At 42.1% G+C, this 20,583-nt stretch overlaps 1 protein-coding gene across 50 annotated transcripts in view; it reads right to left on the bottom strand.

The window, feature by feature from the left end:
• Positions 1 to 375: 375 nt before the first annotated feature.
• The window catches only part of dapk2b (death-associated protein kinase 2b), a 108,596-nt gene continuing 88,388 nt past the window's right edge, over positions 376 to 20,583 (bottom strand). Inside the window, exons 5-15 of one of the 50 annotated variants that reach the window (XM_055910063.1) lie at positions 16,982 to 17,114; positions 14,264 to 14,312; positions 10,122 to 10,148; positions 9,881 to 10,033; positions 7,358 to 7,403; positions 5,495 to 5,584; positions 5,232 to 5,315; positions 3,647 to 4,132; positions 3,479 to 3,516; positions 2,916 to 3,440; positions 376 to 2,741 (exon numbers count right to left, since the gene is read on the bottom strand). In XM_055910063.1, coding sequence (XP_055766038.1) covers positions 4,052 to 4,132; positions 5,232 to 5,315; positions 5,495 to 5,584; positions 7,358 to 7,403; positions 9,881 to 10,033; positions 10,122 to 10,148; positions 14,264 to 14,312; positions 16,982 to 17,114 — 663 coding nt within the window. In that variant the 3' untranslated portion in view covers positions 376 to 2,741; positions 2,916 to 3,440; positions 3,479 to 3,516; positions 3,647 to 4,051. Of the gene's footprint in view, positions 2,883 to 2,915; positions 4,133 to 5,231; positions 5,316 to 5,494; positions 5,585 to 7,357; positions 7,404 to 9,880; positions 10,034 to 10,121; positions 10,149 to 14,263; positions 14,313 to 16,981; positions 17,115 to 20,583 lie in introns of all 50 variants that reach the window. The other 49 variants (XM_055910049.1, XM_055910086.1, XM_055910082.1 and 46 more) reach the window with 49 other exon arrangements.

Genomic DNA, 20,583 nt, shown 5'->3' on the forward strand with positions numbered 1-20,583 from the left:
AAACACAGGCTCTGAGCACGTGGCCTAACAAGGCGATAATAACCATTAACCCAAACACAGGCTCTGACCACGTGGCCTAACAAGGAGATAATAACCATTAACCCAAACACAGGCTCTGACCACGTGGCCTAACAAGGTGATAATAACCATTAACCCAAACACAGGCTCTGACCACGTGGCCTAACAAGGTGATAATATCCATTAACCCAAACACAGGCTCTGACCACGTGGCCTAACAAGGAGATAATATCCATTAACCCAAACACAGGCTCTGACCACGTGGCCTAACAAGGTGATAATAACCATTAACCCAAACACAGGCTCTGACCACGTGGCCTAACAAGGAGATAATATCCATTAACCCACATTGCTGACTTCAAGTTTTAACAAAGTTGTTTATTTTTTTTTAAACAAATACATCCTTTTTGTTGAACAGCGAAGCCTCCAGCATTGAATCACAAGAACGAACATGCTGACTACACCGGGCACGCGCTTGCATGCACATGTGGATGTTGTCCAACCAGACCCAATCAGGTGGAAATATCAAAACAAACTCTGAACGAAGTCTATTCATTTGGGGACAGGTCGAAACACATGAATCATTTGTTCTGGGATAAAATTAAACATTGGGTTGCTATTTTACTTGAAATACACAAGGTACATTTTTTTCCTGGATCTTTGTATGTTCTCTACCCTGACAATTAATCCACAGATAAAAGGGGAAGTTCGTTTCTAGTCATCTCTTCTTCTTTGGACTTTACATGGCGGTTGGCAACCAAGCTTGAAGGTGCATTACCACCACCTACTGGACTGGAGGGTGGCCCTCAGTTCATCTTTCAATCACCCACGTGGGTAGATGCTCCTAACAACCAATGAGGAGATGGGAGAGGCGTCACAAATAGAACCAAGTTCTATTTTAGCGCCTGGCTACGCAGACGCTCGTTGATGTGCGCGAGAAGTTTGGATAAAATTATTGATTAACATGTATGTGCAGATTTATTTGGCAACGCAAGCAGTGTGGTCAGCATGTACGACCCACTTAAGACACAAAATCCCCATTTCATGAATATATTCAAATATATCAAAACTTGAACATTTCAGTCATAAGGCCAGTTTTCAAGAGAGATAATACACATCTTTACTAACTCTGTTTTTTACATGTACAGTACATGGGAATGAGGAAGTTAGTCACTCATGAGGACAACAGCAGAATGAGGAAGTTAGTCACTTATGAGGACAACAGCAGAATGAGGAAGATAGTCACTTATGAGGACAACAGCAGAATGAGGAAGATAGTCACTTATGAGGACATTAGCAGAATGAGGAAGTTGGTTATTTAAGACAATTGGATAACAACATTAAATTATATGTGAGCTGTCCTATTTCCTTTCCACTGTAACCCTAACTTGTACCCTAAATCTAACCTGTACCCCTAACTTGTACCCTAAATCTAACCTGTACCCCTAACCTGTACCCTAAATCTAACCTGTATCCTAACCTATCCTAACCTATCCTATCCTATCCTGTACCCTATCCTATCCTATCCCAACCTGTACCCTATCCTAACCTGTACCCTATCCTATCCTATCCTAACCTGTACCCTATCCTAACCTAACCTGTACCCTATCCTGTACCCTATCCTATCCTAACCTGTACCCCTATCCTAACCTGTACCCTATCCTATCCTATCCTAACCTGTACCCCTATCCTAACCTGTACCCTATCCTAACATGTACCCTATCATATCCTAACCTGTACCCTATCCTAACCTGTACCCTATCCTGTACCCTATCCTATCCTATCCTGTATCCTATCCTATCCTATCCTGTACCCCTATCCTGTACCCTATCCTATCCTATCCTAACCTGTACCCTATCCTAACCTGTACCCTATCCTATCCTAACCTGTACCCTATCCTATCCTTTACCCTATCCTATCCTATCCTGTACCCCTATCCTGTACCCTATCCTATCCTATCCTAACCTGTACCCTATCCTAACCTGTACCCTATCCTATCCTAACCTGTACCCTATCCTATCCTGTACCCTATCCTATCCTAACCTGTATCCTATCCTAACCTGTACCCTATCCTATCCTAACCTGTATCCTATCCTAACCTGTACCCTATCCTAACCTGTACCCTATCCTAACCTGTACCCTATCCTATCCTATCCTGTACCCTATCCTATCCTAACCTGTACCCTATCCTATCCTAACCTGTACCCTATCCTATCCTATCCTGTACCCTATCCTATCCTAACCTGTACCCTATCCTATCCTAACCTGTACCCTATCCTATCCTGTACCCTATCCTATCCTAACCTGTACCCTATCCTATCCTAACCTGTACCCTATCCTATCCTATCCTGTACCCCTATCCTGTACCCTATCCTATCCTATCCTAACCTGTACCCTATCCTAACCTGTACCCTATCCTATCCTAACCTGTATCCTATCCTAACCTGTACCCTATCCTATCCTAACCTGTATCCTATCCTAACCTGTACCCTATCCTATCCTAACCTGTATCCTATCCTAACCTGTACCCTATCCTAACCTGTACCCTATCCTATCCTAACCTGTATCCTATCCTAACCTGTACCCTATCCTATCCTGTACCCTATCCTATCCTAACCTGTATCTTATCCTAACCTGTACCCTATCCTATCCTAACCTGTATCCTATCCTAACCTGTACCCTATCCTAACCTGTACCCTATCCTATCCTAACCTGTACCCTATCTTTTCCTAGCCTGTACCCTATCCTATCCTATCCTGTACCCCTATCCTGTATCCTATCCTATCCTAACCTGTACCCTATCCTAACCTGTACCCTATCCTATCCTAACCTGTACCTTATCCTAACCTGTACCCTATCCTATCCTAGCCTGTACCCTATCCTATCCTATCCTGTACCCTATCCTGTACCCTATCCTATCCTAACCTGTATCCTATCCTAACCTGTACCCTATCCTATCCTAACCTGTATCCTATCCTAACCTGTACCCTATCCTAACCTGTACCCTATCCTATCCTATCCTGTACCCTATCCTATCCTAACCTGTACCCTATCCTATCCTAACCTGTACCCTATCCTATCCTAACCTGTACCCTATCCTAACCTGTACCCTATCCTAACCTGTACCCTATCCTATCCTATCCTGTACCCTATCCTATCCTGTACCCTATCCTATCCTATCCTGTACCCTATCCTATCCTGTACCCTATCCTATCCTATCCTGTATCCTATCCTAACCTGTACCCTATCCTAACCTGTACCCTATCCTATCCTAACCTGTACCCTATCCTATCCTATCCTGTACCCTATCCTATCCTGTACCCTATCCTATCCTATCCTGTATCCTATCCTAACCTGTACCCTATCCTATCCTGTCCTATACCCTATCCTAACCTGTACCCTATCCTATCCTATCCTGTACCCTATCCTATCCTAACCTGTACCCTATCCTAACCTGTACCCTATCCTATCCTGTACCCTATCCTATCCTATCCTAACCTGTACCCTATCCTATCCTGTACCCTATCCTTTCCTAACCTGTACCCCTATCCTAACCTGTACCCTATCCTAACCTGTACCCTATCCTAACCTGTACCCTATCCTAACCTGTACCCTGTCCTATCCTAACCTGTACCCTATCCTAACCTGTACCCTATCCTATCCTAACCTGTACCCTATCCTAACCTGTACCCTATCCTGTACCCTATCCTAACCTGTACCCTATCCTAACCTGTACCCTATCCTAACCTGTACCCCTATCCTAACCTGTACCCCTATCCTAACCTGTCAATTGTACATGTACATTCCTACAATCTAGATAGCTTTACAGAAGGCAGGGACATTTCTGTTGGTCCTGAAATGACTCCATAGGAAACACTGTCAACGCGTTTCATCTATTGCCCCAGAATGCTGTGCAACACATAAAATATATTGTATGGACAGCAGTTTTAGAAGTAGTCTCTGTGAGCTGCTTTCGGACCAATCGTGTGTGCTACAGACACACGTTCAACAAATCAGAAAAGAGTGTCAGGTTTCAGGAAGTGTTGCTTCTCTTCCTGGTTCTGGGTCTTTTCTTCATGATCACGTCCGTCTCCTGGTCGCTCTCACAGTCCCTCTGGAAGTATGAAACAACAGACCTTAACCCGAGCCAGAAACAACCCTTACCGCTCAACAACATGCCTCATATGGTTCCTTAAGCATTTCAGAGAACGCTGTCACACTTCTGTTCCCAAAACAACTGAATGTACAGTGTAAAACCATCAATTGAGTTTTAAGTGTTACTTATTTTAGTTTGAGAACTAACATGTCTGTGGAAAACAGAAGCACTGTGATGGTACCCAGGCGGCATATTTATAACACCTTTCACAGGGACTGTACTGTTGCCTACTGTATACTGCTAACAACACATACTGTAATAGAGTCATGCTGCCAGTCCCATAGACCTGCTGTAGATCTGATCTAGTTAGACCTGCTGTAGATCTGATCTAGTTAGACCTGCTGTAGATCTGATCTAGTTAGACCTGCTGTAGATCTGATCTAGTTAGACCTGCTGTAGATCTGATCTAGTTAACCCATAGACCTGCTGTAGATCTGATCTAGTTAACCCATAGACCTGCTGGTACCAGTGATAACTAATGTAGATCTGATCTAGTTAGCCCATAGACCTGCTGGTACCAGTGATAACTAATGTAGATCTGATCTAGTTAACCCATAGACCTGCTGGTACCAGTGATAACTAATGTAGATCTGATCTAGTTAACCCATAGACCTGCTGGTACCAGTGATAACTAATGTAGATCTGATCTAGTTAACCCATAGACCTGCTGGTACCAGTGATAACTAATGTAGATCTGATCTAGTTAGCCCATAGACCTGCTGGTACCAGTGATAACTAATGTAGATCTGATCTAGTTAGCCCATAAACCTGCTGTAGATCTGAATTAGTTAACCCATATACCTGCTGGTACCAGTGATAACTAATGTAGAAAAACATCAAACTTAACTCTGGATAAGATGACTACAATCTAAATGTAGACTACAGCAGTGGAGGCTGAAGAGGGGAGGACGGCTCATAATAATGACTGGAACAGAGCAAATGGAAACCATGTTTGATTTGACTCCATTCCACTCATTACCACGATCCTGTCCTCCCCGATTAAGGTTGCCACCAGCCCCCCCATGTGGACTACACTGTGAGCTCCTGTTGTACGTACCTCGTCCTGGGCTGCCAGCTTGGGATGACCTTTCTTCATCATACGAGTTAAATGGTTACAGAGAGACACTATTCTGAAGGAAAGCTGTAGGGGGGAAGAGTTCAGAGTGATACGAGGCTCCATCTACACAAACCAGGCTGGGGGGAATGTAGGCCCTGAGGCAGACACACAGTTGTGATTAGGAGAGCAACCAAGTCCATCAATTCATTCCCCCAAAGGTTTCTTTCCATACACTCCTATTGCCGTGTAAGGTCTGTTTTTACCTTCCATCTGCGTCGGGCGTATTGTCTCCTGAAGTTCTCCAGGTTGACTACAGACTGTCTCTTGACCAGGGCCTGTCTGGAGTCCAACGGCTGCGGGGAGACAACACACACGGTTAAAGACAGGGTCCTATACCCTATATCACCTAGGTGATCTATGCTAAGCAGCAGCGTTGGGTCCGATTCAAGACCGGGGCAAACCGAGACAAGACCAGAATAATGTCCAAATTCACCGCCATGATAAGAGTTCAACATGTCCCGTATTTCTGTGTTAATATTTCAGAACAACATAGTGGTGAAAAATAGACATTCTAAAAAATAGTACAAACCCAACCACAGTGGGGAAGAATGGGCCTTCTACGTCTTCAAAGAAGGGCTAAGGATTAATAAAACAGGTTTTATTTTGTTTATTTAACTAGGCAAGTCAGTTAAGGACAAATTCTTATTTTCAATGGCATGGGGACGGGGGCTAGGAGAGTGTCCATGATCGTGTCTTTGAATGAAGAGATGGAGATAAAACTGTCCAGTGATATTAAGGCCTCTTCCATTTGGGAACTTTACAGTCCTATTGATCGAACAACCATGAAAAGGTCGTATCTCTCTCCTTCAGTTATGCACAACCACAAGATCAACAACTAATGCTAGCCAGAGCAAGATGAGCTAAAATCTAACGAAGGAACATTAGATAAACCCTCTCAAACTTTTTCAGCTAGTTGGCCGTCAAAATGGCACTGATAAACAATGGGGAATTGTGGCCTACTCTTCCTTCTGCAGCTTGCCTGCCAATGCATGCTTGTCCCAACCAAGCACCCAAGATAACTGGCTAAATTTGGCTAGCTTGCTAGCTAGCTACTTCCAAACACAAATGAGAGAACAGCTAACTCTGACCATTTTACCGGCCGTAGCAGAGCTGGTTAGGCTGTTTACACGTTATCCAGAGCGTTCTTGACTAACTTTTACGTTTTACCGGCCGTAGCAGAGCTGGTTAGGCTAGTTAGGCGTTATCCAGAGCGTTCTTGACTAACTATTACGGTTTGTACGTTTTACCGGCCGTAGCAGAGCTGGTTAAGCTGGTTAGGCTGTTTACACGTTATCCAGAGCGTTCTTGACTATTACGTTTTTTACGTTTTACCGGCCGTAGCAGAGCTGGTTAGGTTCGTTAGGCGTTATCCAGAGCGTTCTTGACTAACTATTACGGTTTTTACGTTTTACCGGCCGTAGCAGAGCTGGTTAAGCTGTTTACATGTTATCCAGAGCGTTCTTGACTAACTATTACGGTTTTTACGTTTTACCGGCCGTAGCAGAGCTGGTTAAGCTGTTTACATGTTATCCAGAGCGTTCTTGACTAACTATTACGGTTTTTACGTTTTACCGGCCGTAGCAGAGCTGGTTAAGCTGTTTACATGTTATCCAGAGCGTTCTTGACTAATTATTACGGTTTTTACGTTTTACCGGCCGTAGCAGAGCTGGTTAGGCTAGTTAGGCGTTATCCAGAGCGTTCTTGACTAACTATTACGGTTTGTACGTTTTACTCGTCGTAGCAGAGCTGGTTAGGCATTTTCTTTTTGCCTACATTTACTGACACCGGTCATATTCAGCAGGTGTTGCGCTTTCGTAGATTCAGCAGTCCTCTGAAATCGGAGTAGATCGCCAGAGTGAATTTACGAACGCAAGATATCTAACTGTATAACAGTCGTTGAAGTTCTTAATAATCAAATGACTAATGCATCTCTTGCTGTGTATAGCCACCGAAAACAATATGAGGGGAAAAAGTCAGTTAGGGCGTCAACATTTCAATCTCAGCAGAACAGAACGTTATAGTCGAGCTTCAAAGTGTTCAACAAATATAACAAACCGTGTCATTACCTGTATCCAGGGATGTTTCAGAGCACCATGGATTGTCAACCGTTTTCTGAAAGGCAAAGAACAACAGTAAAGGTTTGTTAGCTTAGCGAGGGGACGCGCGCACACACACACACATAAAGAAGTGTTGATGGTTGACAAGTCCCATCCTGCCTCGACACTGACAACCTCTGGGGTATGCATGTACTGTAGGTTCCTTTCCCAGCTGGATGTTGTGTGTCTGTCCCTCAAGGAAACAAGTCCAGTGACTAATTAATGAACAAAGAAAGATGAATACTGGAGGGATGCTAGTCCTGAGCTACAGGCAGTTAGATTTGGGTATGTCATTTTGGGCTAAAATTGGAAAAACAGGGGTAGATCCTTATTAAGTATGCTCCCTTTAATTCTCTCCCTCCCCACCCGGAGGACCTGAGCCCTAGGACCATGCCTCAGGACCACCTGGCCTGATGACTCCTTGCTGTCCCCAGTCCACCTGGCCGTGCTGCTGCTCCAGTTTCAACTGTTCTGCCTGCGGCTAAGGAACCCTGACCTGTTCACCGGACGTGCTATCTGTCCCAAACCTGCTGTTTTTGACTCTCTCCCTACCGCACCTGCTGTCTCTAACTCTGAATGATATGCTATGAAAAGCCAACTGACATTTACTCCTGAGGTGCTGACCTGTTGCACCCTCTACAACCACTGTGATTATTATTATTTGACCATGCTGGTCATCTATGAACATTTGAACATCTTGGCCATGTTCTGTTATAATCTCCACCCGGCACAGCCAGAAGAGGACTGGCCACCCCTCATAGCCTGGTTCCTCTCTAGGTTTCTTCCTAGGTTTTGGCCTTTCTAGGGAGTTTTTCCTAGCCACCGTGCTTCTACACCTGCATTGCTTGCTGTTTGGGGTTTTAGGCTGGGTTTCTGTACAGCACCATGTGACATCACTGATGTAAGAAAGGCTTTATAAATAAATGTGATCGATTGATGTTAAGTAACACACACTAGCGCTGAGCAATCAGTGCTTTTTGAGGTCGTTTCGGTTTGATTATAAAAAAATAATCTTGTTTTCGGTGTAGATTTTGTTTTAAATATAATTAAATGCGCTATGCATTATGTGGGTTGAACGCTGTAACAACACAGAATAAAACAATTCCTCATAGTCCCATGATGGTCGTGACTGTCCATTACTGCCGATCATTTATTAACCATCATTTATTCACGTTAATATTTCAGTATGTTTATTACATTAGTTATTTCAGCTCATCTCTGTAGAGCTGCTGTCTGACAACATCACTGTTTTACTAGTTCTTCAAAGTAAATAAGACTTTTATGACTGCTGAATAGCAACTATCAATGACTTGGATGATGTATTTTCAGGTTAAGATAACTTGTGAAAAAACTGCCCTCTATCTCGTGCATGTTTTGTGTGTCTGCCCCACACTAAAAGAAACACACAGACCGGACAAGGAGGCGGCGCAATGGATTATGGTCATTGTAGTTAATTACTACGTTTTCTGCACTTAAACTATGTCGAATTATTGTCCTGTTGGAAACTACAACTCCCTACTACATCACACAGTCTGGGCTTGATCTGATTTATCTCTAGAGAAACTACAACTCCCTACTACATCACACAGTTCAGGCTGGATCTGATTTATCTCTAGAGAAACTACAACTCCCTACTACATCACACAGTTCAGGCTGGATCTGATTTATCTCTAGAGAAACTACAACTCCCTACTACATCACACAGTCCAGGCTTGATCTGATTTATCTCTAGAGAAACTACAACTCCCTACTACATCACACAGTTCAGTCTGGATCTGATTTATCTCTAGAGAAACTACAACTCCCTACTACATCACACAGTTCAGTCTGGGTCTGATTTATCTCTAGAGAAACTACAACTCCCTACTACATCACACAGTTCAGGCTGGGTCTGATTTATCTCTAGAGAAACTACAACTCCCTACTACATCACACAGTTCAGGCTGGATCTGATTTATCTCTAGAGAAACTACAACTCCCTACTACATCACACAGTTCAGGCTGGATCTGATTTATCTCTAGAGAAACTACAACTCCCTACTACATCACACAGTTCAGACTGGATCTGATTTATCTCTAGAGAAACTACAACTCCCTACTACATCACACAGTTCAGGCTGGATCTGATTTATCTCGAGAGAAACTACAACTCCCTACTACATCACACAGTTCAGACTGGATCTGATTTATCTCTAGAGAAACTACAACTCCCTACTACATCACACAGTTCAGGCTGGATCTGATTCATCTCCAGAGAAACTACACAATGTGCGCATTGAGCTCACAGGAAAATCCTGAAGAAAATGGAATTCAAATAATTTTACCGAAGTCGGTCAATTAGTTGTTTAAAAACTGAAAAAATAACCTACATTTTGATGAATCGCATCAGCACTGGTTCATATCTCTCCTCTGCAGCTGGCTAGCTCAGAACTCTACATACTGGTCTTCATTCTCATCTGACCTCTGACCTCCAGCGTGACTCTAACCGCTAACCTGGTGTCTTTCTCCAGCAGTTGTCGTATAAAGCTTTTGGCCAGCTCACTGGTCCTGCTGAACAAGTCGTCATCAAACTCGTAGGCTACGGCTGAGATGTTCCCCAGAGTCTCCTGCTTTGAGTCGCCAAGGAACGGCGACGCTCCGCTCAACCTGAAAACAAAGAGTCGTTACAGACACCGTCCAAACTGTCCGATCGATACATGTATTTCTTAAAGAGGTTTTCACCGTTTCTACTTACAGTATGTAGGTGATGACGCCGATGCTCCTGGGACAGAAGAGGAGAACACAAGGGTCATCTGATGAAATGATTCACAGCCTGTCGACGGTACTGGTGTCTGTAGTGAGGTTGGTGGATGGAACACACTGTGTCTGTGTGTATCTATATGTGTATATCTATGTATCTGTATCTATATGTGTGTATCTATGTATCTGTATCTATATGTGTGTATCTATCTGTGTATATCTATGTATCTGTGTATATCTATGTATCTGTATCTATATGTGTATATCTATGTATCTGTATCTATATGTGTGTATCTATCTGTGTATATCTATGTATCTGTATCTATGTGTGTGTATCTATATGTGTGTATCTATGTATCTATGTGTGTGTATCTATCTGTGTATATCTATGTATCTGTATCTATGTGTGTGTATCTATCTGTGTATATCTATGTATCTGTATCTATGTGTGTGTATCTATCTGTGTATATCTATGTATCTGTATCTATGTGTGTGTATCTATATGTGTGTATCTATGTATCTATGTGTGTGTATCTATCTGTGTATATCTATGTATCTGTATCTATGTGTGTGTATCTATCTGTGTATATCTATGTATCTGTATCTATCTGTGTAAATATATCTATATCTGTGTGTATATCTATGTGTGTGTATATATATGTGTGTATCTATCTATGTGTGTATCTATCTGTGTATATCTATGTATCTGTATCTATATGTGTATATCTATGTATCTGTATCTATATGTGTGTATCTATCTATGAGTGTATATTTATGTATCTGTATCTATCTGTGTGTGTATCTATGTGTGTGTATCTATGTGTGTGTATCTATCTGTGTGTGTATATCTATGTGTGTGTATCTATGTGTGTGTATCTATGTGTGTGTATATCTATGTGTGTATATCTATGTGTGTATATCTATGTGTGTATATCTATGTGTGTATATCTATATGTGTGTATCTATGAGTGTGTATCTATGTGTGTGTATCTATCTGTGTGTGTATCTATCTGTGTGTGTATCTATGTGTGTGTATCTATCTGTGTGTGTATATCTATGTGTGTGTATCTATGTGTGTGTATCTATGTGTGTATATCTATGTGTGTGTGTATCTATGTGTGTGTATCTATGTGTGTGTGTGTATCTATCTGTGTGTTTATCTATATGTGTGTTTATCTATATGTGTGTATATATGTGTGTTTATCTATATGTGTGTATCTATCTGTGTGTGTATCTATCTGTGTGTTTATCTATATGTGTGTATCTATCTGTGTGTTTATCTATATGTGTGTATCTATCTGTGTGTTTATCTATATGTGTGTATATATCTGTGTGTGTATCTATCTGTGTGTATATATATGTGTGTGTATATATGTGTGTGTATCTATGTGTGTGTGTGTGTATCTATGTGTGTATCTATGTGTGTGTGTATCTATGTGTGTGTATCTATGTGTGTGTGTATCTATGTGTGTGTGTATCTATGTGTGTGTGTATCTATCTGTGTGTATATATGTGTGTGTATATATGTGTGTGTGTATATATGTGTGTGTGTATCTATGTGTGTGTATATATCTGTGTGTGTATCTATGTGTGTGTGTGTATCTATGTGTGTGTATATTTCTGTGTGTGTATCCATCTGTGTGTGTATCTATGTGTGTGTATCTATGTGTGTGTATCTATGTGTGTGTGTATCTATGTGTGTGTGTATCTATGTGTGTGTATCTATGTGTGTGTATCTATGTGTGTATATCTATGTGTGTGTGTATCTATGTGTGTGTATCTATGTGTGTGTGTATCTATGTGTGTGTGTATCTATGTGTGTGTGTATCTATGTGTGTGTATCTATGTGTGTGTATCTATGTGTGTGTGTATCTATGTGTGTGTGTATCTATGTGTGTGTATCTATGTGTGTATATCTATGTGTGTGTGTATCTATGTGTGTGTATCTATGTGTGTGTATCTATGTGTGTGTGTATCTATCTGTGTGTGTATCTATGTGTGTGTATGAATCTGTGTGTGTATGAATCTGTGTGTGTATCTATGTGTGTGTGTATCTATGTGTGTGTGTGTATCTATCTGTGTGTGTATCTATGTGTGTGTGTATCTATCTGTGTGTGTATCTATGTGTGTGTATGAATCTGTGTGTGTATCTACAATACCAGTCAAAAGGGGTTTTCTTTATTTGTACTATTTTCTACATTGTAGAATAATAGTGAAGACATCAAAACGTATTAAATAAAACACATGGAGTCATGTAGTAACCAAAGAAGTGTTAAACAAATCAAAATATATTTTAGATTCTTCAAAGTAGCCACCCTTTGCCTTGATGACAGCTTGGCACACTCTTGGCATTCTCTCAACCAGCTTCATGAGTTAGTCACCTGGAATGCATTTCAATTAACAGGTGTGCCTTGTTAAAAGTTAATTTGTGGAATTTCTTTCCTTCTAATTTGAGCCAATCAGTTGTGTTGTGACAAGGTAGGGTTGGTATACAGAAGACAGCCCTATTTGGTTAAGAAACAAGTCCATGTTATTGCAAGAACAGCTCAAATAAGCAAAGAGAAACGACAGTCCATCATTACTTTAAGACATGAAGGTCAGTCAATCCGGGAAAAATGTCAAGAACTTATAAAGTTTCTTCAAGAGCAGTCGCAAAAACCATCAAGCGCTATGATGAAACTGGCTCTCATGAGGACCGCCACAGGAAAGGAAGACCCAGAGTTACCTCTGCTGCAGAGGATAAGTTCATTAGAGTTACCAGCCTCAGATTGCAGCTCAAATAAATGCTTCACAGTGTTCAAGTAACAGACACATCTCAACATCAACTGTTCAGAGGAGACTGCGTGAATCAGACCTTCATGGTCAAATTGCTGCAAAGAAACCACTACTAAAGGACACCAATAATAAGAAGAGACATGCTTGGGCCACGTAACACGAGCAGAGGACATTAGACCAGTGGAAATCTGTCCTTTAGTCTGATGAGTCAAATTTGAGATTTTTTGTTCCAACCACCTGCTGTGTCTTTGTGAGACGCAGAGTAGGTAAACAGATGATCTCCACATGTGTGGTTCCCACCGTGAAGCAAGGAGGAGGAGGTGTGATGGTGTGGGGGTGCTTTGCTGGTGACACTGCCTGTGATTTATTTAGAATTCAATGCACAATTAACCAGCATGGCTACCACAGCATACTGCAGCAATACGCCATCCCATCTGGTTTGGGCTTAGTGGGACTATCATTTGTTTTTCAACAGGACAATGATCCAACACACCTCTAGACTGTGTAAAGGCTATTTGACCAAGAAGGAGAGTGGAGTGCTGCGTCAGATGACCTGGCCTCCACAATCACCCGACCTCAACCCAATTGAGATGGTTTGGGATGAGTTGCACCGCAGAGGGAAGGAAAAGCAGCTGACAAGTGCTCAGCATAACTCCTCCAAGACTGTTGGAAAAGCATTCCAGGTGAAGCTGGTTGAGGGAATGCCAAGTGTGCAAAGCTGTCATCAAGGCAAAGGGTGGCTACTTTGAAGAATCTAAAATATATTTTGATTTGTTTAACACTTTTTTGGTTACTACTTGATTCCACATGTGTTATTTCATCGTTTTGATGTCTTCACTATTATTCTACAATGTAGAAAAAATAAAAGAAATCCCCTTGAATGAGTAGGTGTGTTCAAACTGGTAGTGTGTGTGTGTGTGTGTGTGTGTGTGTGTGTGTGTGTGTGTGTGTGTGTGTGTGTGTGTGTGTGTGTGTGTGTGTGTGTGTGTGTGTGTGTGTGTGTGTGTGTGTGTGTGTGTGTGTGTGTGTGTGTGTGTGTGTGTGTGTGTGTGTGTGTATCTATCTGTGTATCTATGTGTGTCTGTGTGTCTCACAGTGGGGTGGCAGGGAGCCTAGTGGTTAGAGCGTTGGACTAGTAACCGAAAGGTTGCAAGATCGAATCCCCCGAGCTGACAAGGTAAAAATCTGTCGTTCTGCCCCCTGAATGAGGCAGTTAACCCACTGTTCCCCGGCCGTCATTGTAAATAAGAATGTGTTCTTAGATGACTTGCCTAAGTAAGTCTCTATATGTGTGTATCTATGTGTGCATCTGTGAAAGCATGTTGTATAAATTAAACCAATGAGGTAGTTATCAGCTCTTACCACATGTCTGCTTCTAAACCCAGAGGCTCATAGTTGACGACTTCTGGAGCTGGAAAAACACATTATCACAACACTACATTATCACAATACATACACATTATCACAATATATACACATTATCACACTACATACACATTATCACAATACGTACACATCATCGCAATACATTATCAAAACACTACATTATCACAATACATACACATTATCACTATATATACACATTATCACAACACTACATTATCACACTACATTCACAATACGTACACATTATCACAACACTACATTATCACAATACATTATCACAGCACTACATTATCACAATACATTATCACAGCACTACATTATCACAATACATACACATTATCAAAATACACTACAGTCTCTCAACTACACAACACATACACATTATCACAACACACTACAGTCTCTCCACTACACAACACATACACGTTATCACAACTACACAATACATACACAATATCACAACACATACACATTATCACAATACATACACATTATCACAACACACTACACATTGACAACACTACACATTGACAACACTACAACATTATCACAACACACTACACTACACAACACATCGACAACACTACACACCACATACACATTATCACAACACACTACAGTCTCTCCACTACACAACACATTATCACAATACATACACATTATCACAACACATACACATTATCACAATACACTACAGTCTCTCCACTACACAATACATACACATTATCACAATACATACACATTATCACAATACACTACAGTCTCTCCACTACACAATACATACACATTATCACAACACACTACAGTCTCTCCACTACACAATACATACACATTATCACAATACATACACATTATCACAATACACTACAGTCACTCCACTACACAATACATACACATTATCACAATACATACACATTATCACAATACATACACATTATCACAATACATACACATTATCACAATACATACACATTATCACAACACACTACAGTCTCTCCACTACACAATACATACACATTATCACAATACATACACATTATCACAACACATACACATTATCACAATACATACACATTATCACAATACACTACAGTCTCTCCACTACACAATACATACACATTATCACAATACATACACATTATCACAATACACTACAGTCTCTCCACTACACAATACATACACATTATCACAATACATACACATTATCACAACACACTACAGTCTCTCCACTACACAATACATACACATTATCACAATACATACACATTATCACAATACATACACATTATCACAATACATACACATTATCACAATACATACAAATTATCACAACACACTACAGTCTCTCCACTACACAATACATACACATTATCACAATACATACACATTATCACAACACACTACAGTCTCTCCACTACACAATACATACACATTATCACAATACATACACATTATCACAACACACTACAGTCTCTCCACTACACAATACATACACATTATCACAATACATACACATTATCACAATACATACACATTATCACAATACATACACATTATCACAATACATACACATTATCACAACACACTACAGTCTCTCCACTACACAATACATACACATTATCACAATACATACACATTATCACAACACACTACAGTCTCTCCACTACACAACACATACACGTTATCACAACTACACAATACATACACAATATCACAACACATACACATTATCACAATACATACACATTATCACAACACACTACACATTGACAACACTACACATTGACAACACTACAACATTATCACAACACACTACACTACACAACACATCGACAACACTACACACCACATACACATTATCACAATACATACACATTATCACAACACACTACAGTCTCTCCACTACACAATACATACACATTATCACAATACATACACATTATCACAATACATACACATTATCACAACACACTACACATTGACAACACTACACATTGACAACACTACAACGTTATCACAATACACTACACTACACAACACATCGACAACACTACACACCACATACACATTATCACAATACATACACATTATCACAATACACTACAGTCTCTCCACTACACAATACATACACATTATCACAATACATACACATTATCACAATACATACACATTATCACAATACACTACAGTCTCTCCACTACACAATACATACACATTATCACAATACACTACAGTCTCTCCACTACACAATACATACACATTATCACAATACATACACATTATCACAATACATACACATTATCACAACACATACACATTATCACAATACACACACATTATCACAATACATACACATTATCACAACACGTTATCACAACACACTACAGTCTCTCCACTACACAATACATACACATTATCACAACACACTACAGTCTCTCCACTACACAATACATACACATTATCACAATACATACACATTATCACAACACACTACAGTCACTCCACTACACAATACATACACATTATCACAACACATACACATTATCACAATACATACACATTATCACAACACACTACACAATGACACAACACTACACGTTCTCTCCAACATAGTCTATTATCAAATATCAGTCAATAAAATGTAGATGAAGCCTGGTATACATGGAGTCCTCCTCAATGTCTTGAAATACTTACCCACAAATTCAGGTGTTCCAAAGATCTTTTTAAAGTCCGTCCCGACCTGGTCCATCTGATGAGCCAGACCAAAGTCTATGAGCTTGATGCGTGGTAGATCGACGTTCTTATCCAACAGCATGATGTTCTCAGGCTGAAAGCAAGAACATTAGGTTCTACAGAGCCCCTGGGTCACCAGAACATTAGGTACTACAGAGCCCCTGGGTCACCAGAACATTAGGTACTACAGAGCCCCTGGGTCACCAGAACATTAGGTACTACAGAGCCCCTGGGTCACCAGAACATTAGGTACTACAGAGCCCCTGTTGATAAACAGGGTCACCAGAACATTAGGTACTACAGAGCCCCTGGGTCAGCAGAACATTAGGTATTACAGAGCCCCTGGGTCACCAGAACATTAGGTACTACAGAGCCCCTGGGTCACCAGAACATTAGGTACTACAGAGCCCCTGGGTCACCAGAACATTAGGTACTACAGAGCCCCTGGGTCACCAGAACATTAGGTACTACAGAGCCCCTGTTGATAAACAGGGTCACCAGAACATTAGGTACTACAGAGCCCCTGGGTCAGCAGAACATTAGGTATTACAGAGCCCCTGGGTCACCAGAACATTAGGTACTACAGAGCCCCTGGGTCACCAGAACATTAGGTACTACAGAGCCCCTGTTGATAAACAGGGTCACAAGAACATTAGGTACTACAGAGCCCCTGGGTCAGCAGAACATTAGGTATTACAGAGCCCCTGGGTCACCAGAACATTAGGTACTACAGAGCCCCTGGGTCACCAGAACATTAGGTACTACAGAGCCCCTGTTGATAAACAGGGTCACCAGAACATTAGGTACTACAGAGCCCCTGTTGATAAACAGGGTCACCAGAACATTAGGTACTACAGAGCCCCTGGGTCACCAGAACATTAGGTACTACAGAGCCCCTGTTGATAAACAGGGTCACCAGAACATTAGGTTCTACAGAGCCCCTGTTGATAAACAGGGTCACCAGAACATTAGGTACTACAGAGCCCCCGTTGATAAACAGGGTCACCAGAACATTAGGTTCTACAGAGCCCCTGGGTCACCAGAACATTAGGTACTACAGAGCCCCTGGGTCACCAGAACATTAGGTACTACAGAGCCCCTGGGTCACCAGAACATTAGGTACTAAGGAGCCCCTGGGTCACCAGAACATTAGGTACTACAGAGCCCCTGGGTCACCAGAACATTAGGTTCTACAGAGCCCCTGGGTCACCAGAACATTAGGTTCTACAGAGCCCCTGGGTCACCAGAACATTAGGTACTACAGAGCCCCTGTTGATAAACAGGGTCACCAGAACATTAGGTACTACAGAGCCCCTGGGTCACCAGAACATTAGGTACTACAGAGCCCCTGGGTCACCAGAACATTAGGTACTACAGAGCCCCTGGGTCACCAGAACATTAGGTACTACAGAGCCCCTGTTGATAAACAGGGTCACCAGAACATTAGGTACTACAGAGCCCCTGTTGATAAACAGGGTCACCAGAACATTAGGTACTACAGAGCCCCTGTTGATAAACAGGGTCACCAGAACATTAGGTACTACAGAGCCCCTGTTGATAAACAGGGTCACCAGAACATTAGGTACTACAGAGCCCCTATTGATAAACAGGGTCACCAGAACATTAGGTTCTACAGAGCCCCTGGGTCACCAGAACATTAGGTACTACAGAGCCCCTGGGTCACCAGAACATTAGGTACTACAGAGCCCCTGGGTCACCAGAACATTAGGTACTAAGGAGCCCCTGGGTCACCAGAACATTAGGTACTACAGAGCCCCTGTGTCACCAGAACATTAGGTTCTACAGAGCCCCTGGGTCACCAGAACATTAGGTTCTACAGAGCCCCTGGGTCACCAGAACATTAGGTACTACAGAGCCCCTGTTGATAAACAGGGTCACCAGAACATTAGGTGCTACAGAGCCCCTGGGTCACCAGAACATTAGGTACTACAGAGCCCCTGGGTCACCAGAACATTAGGTACTACAGAGCCCCTGGGTCACCAGAACATTAGGTACTACAGAGCCCCTGTTGATAAACAGGGTCACCAGAACATTAGGTACTACAGAGCCCCTGTTGATAAACAGGTTCACCAGAACATTAGGTACTACAGAGCCCCTGGGTCACCAGAACATTAGGTACTACAGAGCCCCTGTTGATAAACAGGGTCACCAGAACATTAGGTACTACAGGGTCACCAGAACATTAGGTACTACAGAGCCCCTGTTGATAAACAGGGTCACCAGAACATTAGGTACTACAGAGCCCCTGTTGATAAACAGGGTCACCAGAACATTAGGTACTACAGAGCCCCTGTTGATAAACAGGGTCACCAGAACATTAGGTACTACAGAGTCCCCTGTTGATAAACAGGGTCACCAGAACATTAGGTACTACAGAGCCCCTGTTGATAAACAGGGTCACCAGAACATTAGGTACTACAGAGCCCCTGTTGATAAACAGGGTCACCAGAACATTAGGTACTACAGAGCCCCTATTGATAAACAGGGTCACCAGAACATTAGGTACTACAGAGCCCCTGGGTCACCAGAACATTAGGTACTACAGAGCCCCAGGGTCACCAGAACATTAGGTACTACAGAGCCCCTGTTGATAAACAGGGTCACCAGAACATTAGGTACTACAGAGCCCCTGGGTCACCAGAACATTAGGTTCTACAGAGCCCCTGTTGATAAACAGGGTCACCAGAACATTAGGTACTACAGAGCCCCTGGGTCACCAGAACATTAGGTACTACAGAGCCCCTGGGTCACCAGAACATTAGGTACTACAGAGCCCCTGTTGATAAACAGGGTCACCAGAACATTAGGTACTACAGAGCCCCTGTTGATAAACAGGGTCACCAGAACATTTGATACTACAGAGCCCCTGTTGATAAACAGGGTCACCAGGACATTAGGTACTACAGAGCCCCTGTTGATAAACAGGGTCACCAGAACATTAGGTACTACAGAGCCCCTGTTGATAAACAGGGTCACCAGAACATTAGGTACTACAGAGCCCCAGGGTCACCAGGACATTAGGTACTACAGAGCCCCTGTTGATAAACAGGGTCACCAGAACATTTGATACTACAGAGCCCCTGGGTCACCAGAACATTAGGTACTACAGAGCCCCTGTTGATAAACAGGGTCACCAGAACATTAGGTACTACAGAGCCCCTGTTGATAAACAGGGTCACCAGGACATTAGGTACTACAGAGCCCCTGTTGATAAACAGGGTCACCAGAACATTAGGTACTACAGAGCCCCTGTTGATAAACAGGGTCACCAGAACATTAGGTACTACAGAGCCCCTGTTGATAAACAGGGTCACCAGAACATTAGGTACTACAGAGCCCCAGGGTCACCAGGACATTAGGTACTACAGAGCCCCTGTTGATAAACAGGGTCACCAGAACATTTGATACTACAGAGCCCCTGGGTCACCAGAACATTAGGTACTACAGAGCCCCTGTTGATAAACAGGGTCACCAGAACATTAGGTACTACAGAGCCCCTGTTGATAAGCAGGGTGACCAGGACATTAGGTACTACAGAGCCC

Source organism: Salvelinus fontinalis, unplaced genomic scaffold (assembly GCF_029448725.1).
Source record: "Salvelinus fontinalis isolate EN_2023a unplaced genomic scaffold, ASM2944872v1 scaffold_0001, whole genome shotgun sequence".
In the NCBI taxonomy this organism is placed as follows: Eukaryota; Metazoa; Chordata; class Actinopteri; order Salmoniformes; family Salmonidae; genus Salvelinus; species Salvelinus fontinalis.